The following is a 5080-nucleotide window of genomic DNA, read 5'->3' as shown; positions in this document are numbered from 1 at the left end:
CTTGATTCTTCTTTGCGACCCTATGGACTATATAGTTCATGGAATTCTCCAGGCCAGAATAGTGGAGTGGGTAGCCTTTCCCTTCTCCAGGGGATTTTCCCAACCCAGGGATTGAACCCAGGTCTTCTGCATTGCAGGAGAATTCTTTACCAGCTGAGCCACCAGGGAAGCCCAAGAATACTGGAGTGGGTAGCATCTCCCTTCTCCGGGGGATCTTCCCTGCATTGAACCAGGGTCTCCTGCATTGCAGGCAGATTCTTTACCAACTGAGCTATCAGGGAATCCCAACCTAAGCAAGTACCAGCATTTACTTTTCTCATCCCCTGCTGTGACATGCTTCTGTCCAAGCTCATTTTTCACCATTGTAAACAGTGTCTTGATAAATATCTTAACCTAACCATTGATTCCCTCTCTCAAGATTACTTTGGGTCAAATTCTGAGACGTGTAATACTGGGTAGAAAAAATATTTTTAGGGTTTTGATTTAATGTGTCAAGTTGCCTTTCAGAAAGCTTGGATGAATTCCCACTTTCACAGCAGTAAACAGAGTGTTAGACATAGCCTATCATTTCAATAATCTGGATAGAGCCAATTATATTTACTGTGTCCTCATGTATTTATAGATAATGAATATTAAATAACAGCCCTAAGCCTGTTATATCTTCACAATCAAGTCAGTGAATGGGAGGTAACGATATGAGGTTCAGTGTCTATGGCCCATCATACTTTTAGGGGCCCACAAAAATGTTTTACTTTTAATTTTTGTTTTAAGTCGGAAGAAAAAAAATGAATAAATAATAATGAACCTAGCCTGGATTATATTCATTTCTTTTAAAATCAAAGCAGTTGTAAAATTCAATTAAAAAATATTTATCTAGCTGTATCACATGGCATCTTCCTTGCAATCACATGGGAACTCTCCTTGGGGCAGCAGGCTCTCTAGTGGTTTAGGGTTTAGTTGTCAGGATTGAACTTGTTCTGTCTTTAATTACAAAGCAGATTCTTAACCAACGGACCACCAGGGAAGTCCCTCCAATTTCTAATATAAGATATTTTAATAAAGGAAGGGGCCCAGGAAGGCAAAACTACCTAGCATCCGTGAAAGCCATAATGCAGCCTTGGCTGGATGTTGAGGAGAATTCTGAGTTCCAGTCCAGATTCGGTGGGAAAAAAGCACTGCGACCAGTGTACAATGTCTGCCTTAGGCTTGAAGAGGGGAAGTCACATCCTGATCGAGCCGTCTTTGTCTTGGTGACATGAACACGGGAATGTTTGGGGTTCAAATCCAAGATCTACAACTTAATCGGTTTACCTTTCTGAGCCTGTTTCCTAACTTGTAGAAAGGAGATCAATGGGCCTTTTTGAGGTGCTGTGCCGGTACTGTTCTAAAGAGCTCTCTCATGTGTTGCTGCTGCTGCTAAGTCGCTTCAGTTCAGTCCGACTCTGTGCGACCCCATAGACGGCAGCCCACCAGGCTCCCCCGTCCCTGGGATTCTCCAGGCAAGAACACTGGAGTGGGTTGCCATTTCCTTCTCTAATGCATGAGAATGAAAAGTGAAAGTGAAGTCGCTAAGTCGTGTCCGACTCTTAGCGACCCCATGGACCGCAGGCCACCAGGCTCCTCCGTCCATGGGATTTTCTAGGCAAGAGTACTGGAGTGGGGTGCCATCGCCTTCTCAGCTCTCATGTGTATCAACCCCTTTATCCTCCCAGCTCCGACGTAATATTCCCATCGCCATAATGTTTGCTAAGGAAATTGAAATCCAGATCGGAATCTCATCTAGAGAAGTAAACAAAACAAAACAAAACAAAACAAAAAACAACACACAAGCAAGGATTCTCCAGGCCTTAGTTTCCCCATCTTCCAGTCGGGTGCCTGACCCAGAAACTCCGGTGCCCGTGCGCATCCCGCCTGCGCCCTCTGCCGGCGTGCTGGGGCACTGTCTGGACGCATCCAGTCGGAGCATCCATCCTGTGGGTCAGCAGAGGGAGGGTGGACACTGTTGGGACCCGGAAAGTAAAGGGCTGCGGGCCAGAGAGGAGCCCAGACCCTGCCGGGAGCGCGCGGGCTGCCCCCACGCAGGTCCTGGGCGGAGACCGAGAGCAGGAGGCGTGGTCCCTAACGGGGCGGGACCTCCAGCGGAGACCCGGCCAGCTCTCCGGGCCAGACGTGGCGCAGTGGCCGGGCGGTTCACCTCCAGCTTGCGGATCATCTTCGGCCGGGTTTCAATGCACCTCCCGCTGCCTCCGCCGCCGCTGCTGCTCCTCCTCGCGGCAGTCGCGGCCGCCACCACCACCTTCCGGCCCGACTGGAACCGTCTACAAGGCCTGGCCCGAGCCCGGGTAGAGGTGAGTGCGGCGGCCCCCCAGCCTAGGGACCACCGCCCCTAAACCCCGTGACTCCTTAACTTTGCAATCACTGCCCGTTCTGGCACAGGACTTTCCCGACTCCCTCGTTCCCCTCGGAGCCGGGACTGTCCCTCCCACTTCCCAGACCCAGAACGCCCCAGCACCCACCGTGGAAGCCCCAGACACCCGATCTTGCGGCCTGGAAATCTGAACCCCTCCCTAGCGCCCCATCTGGCCGGACAATGGGCCCCCGACACATTGGCTGTGTCCCCTAACTTCTGGCTAGTGACTCTCCCAAATCTGCCTTCTGGAGCCCAACTTCCCACCCCCCCACCCCCCCATTCCTCTTTTTTCCTGGAATTCCTTCCCACCCCAGTTCCGGTTGGTCTCTCTCCCTTTCCCCGGAAGGGAGGGATGACCTTCTGGGAGCCTCCCTGCCACGCGGGGCAGGGGGCTGGGAACTGCCTCGCTGCCTTACCAACACTTGTTCCTCAGGAATCCCTCCACCCTCCCCTGCCAGGGAATGCCCCGCCAAAGTCCCTGTCTGGTGTGTGACTTGGATGGTCACAGACCCTCTCTGGGCTTTAGGTTTCTCCCTGAAAAAAAAAAAGGGGGGGGCAGTGGGGGGTGGAGGGGGAGGAAAAAGAAGGACTGAGGACAAGAATGGTAGTCCTAGGGTCTGGACTCCCATTGGGAGCTAGCTCCCCTTCAGGGAGTATGGGGAGGGGCCTCTCGGGGAAGCAACCAGATGGTCTGCAGGGCTAGGCCGCAGGTGGCAGGGAGGGCCGGCTCTGCGTGGGCTGAGGCAGGGACCAGATGGTAGGCGTCTCTAATGGGGCCTCCCAGGGAAGTTCTGAGATGTTTCCTTCTGGTCGGCCTCCACCCTGAGATTCTTGGGGCCACAGGGGAGTAGGGTGATCATTTCTCTCGGGTCAACCTGGCACTAGTGGTAAAGAATCCACCTGCCAATGCAGGAGACGCAAGAGATGAGGGTTCGATCCCTGGGTCGGGAGGATCCCCTGGAGAAGGGAATGGCAACCCACTCCAGTATTCTTGCCTGGAGAATCCTATGGACAGAGGAGCCTGGCGGGCTACAGTCCACAGGGTTGCAAAGAGCCGGGCATGACTGAAGTGACTTTAGCACAAAGGCACAACCGTCAGTAAGATGTGCAGGCAAGAGCTCCAAGGCTGGTAAGTGCCCTCAGGCCTCTGGCTTTGCTCCTCCTGTCCTCTGGTGTGGTTAGGCCTCAGCTTCCCTATCTGCACAGAGTTCCCCTTCTGCCTCCATCTCCACATCTTCCAAACCTCTGTTCCAGGGAGTAATCCACAGCCTGACCCAGCCCAGCTGGGGGATGAGGGTGAAATGGGGGTGAGGGTAGATGTGAGAGGCTCCTGACCTATCCCATTTTGTCCCCCTCCAGACATGTGGAGGATGACAGCTTAATCGCCTGAAGGAGGTGAGTTTGAAGGAAGGGGTCCTCAGCTCTGTCCTCCCTGAGTCTTCTGAGGGGTGGGCAGCATGGTCCCAGTGACTGGATGGGGGAGGGTCCCTGGGCTGGGAGTCACGAGCCTGCGCCTGACTTGCTCTGTGACCCTGGGCTTCAGTGTTGGTACCTGGAAGGGGTTGGGGCCTGATGCTCTGGTTCCTCCACAGGTGAAGGCCTTCGTCACCCAGGACATCCCACTCTAGTATCCTCCTTCTGTTCTGGGGGAGGGAGGAGAGGGAGGGGATCTTCCAGAATCTCCTTCTGCTTGACTTCACCGAGAGAGATGATGAATGGTTTTCATCTGACAAGTGGGGCTGATTGAGAGTGAGCTGCCCCGTGAATTCCGAGGTGGTCTTGGGGTTGGCAAGAGAAAATGATTAGGTATGACCGGCACAGACCCAAGAACAGAGAGGAGGCCCTCTTTTTTGAACCCTAATTTCCTCATGTGTAAATGAGGATCCTGCCCTACCTGGGCAGACCAAGTAGTGTCCACATCGACAAGGCCCCCGGGAGATCCCACCTGCCTCTGCCCATCACTATCCGCCTTAACACGGTCTGCAGCCACAACCTGGTGATGAAACACCTGCCGGGGGCCGACCCAGAGCTCGTGTTGCTGGGCCACCGCTTTGAGGAACTGGAGGTGAGGCCTGGGGAGGCGGGAGGGGGGCGGGGGAGGCGGGGCGGGAGGCGGGGCCCGGAGCCCTGACCCCGCCCCTCTCCGGCTTCAGCGAATTCCACTCAGCGACATGACCCGCGAGGAGATCAACGCGCTGGTGCAGGAGCTCGGCTTCTACCGCAAGGCGTCGCCCGACGAGCCCGTGCCCCCGGAGTACCTTCGGGCGCCCGCTAGGCCCGCCGGAGACGCTCCTGACCACGCAGACCTTTAGGTCTGGGGGCGCCACTCCCCCACCTCCCGCCTGAGCCCTGGGGACAGAATGAAGCGCTCAGCGGCCCGGGAGCACCTCCCTCGTTGAGGGCCGACGCCCCGTCCCCGAGCCGGCAGGGATGGAATTGGGGGGGGGGGGTCCCTCCTAACCCCTCTCTCTTCCCTCCCCAGCTCCACTAAATTCCCTTCCGCCTTAACTGAGACTCGATTCTTTCTTTGCTGTGGCGGGGGAAGAATAAGAGCTCCCCGAATGCCCTCTGGGAGACCCCGCATTCCCAGCTGCCTGAGTAGGGACGTGGGCACACCTTGCCCGGCCGCCCTCCATCCAACCCCCCAAGGGAGGCAGAGAGAAATCCGGG

At 55.5% G+C, this 5080-nt stretch overlaps 1 protein-coding gene across 1 annotated transcript; it reads left to right on the top strand.

Annotated features, from left to right (window-relative positions):
- Positions 1-2003: 2003 nt before the first annotated feature.
- SELENOM (selenoprotein M) lies at positions 2004-4918 on the top strand. The gene is made up of 5 exons (XM_061385409.1): positions 2004-2348; positions 3770-3805; positions 4003-4037; positions 4397-4475; positions 4564-4918. Exons 1-5 carry the CDS (start codon positions 2229-2231, stop codon positions 4720-4722), a joined length of 429 nt encoding a protein of 142 aa, XP_061241393.1. The 5' UTR covers positions 2004-2228; the 3' UTR covers positions 4723-4918.
- The last annotated feature ends 162 nt before the right edge of the window (positions 4919-5080 follow it).

This window comes from Bos javanicus, chromosome 17, assembly GCF_032452875.1.
Source record: "Bos javanicus breed banteng chromosome 17, ARS-OSU_banteng_1.0, whole genome shotgun sequence".
NCBI classification, from domain to species: Eukaryota; Metazoa; Chordata; class Mammalia; order Artiodactyla; family Bovidae; genus Bos; species Bos javanicus.
The sequence above is the reverse complement of the archived record's forward strand: the minus strand, read 5'-3'. Positions and strand labels throughout refer to the sequence as shown.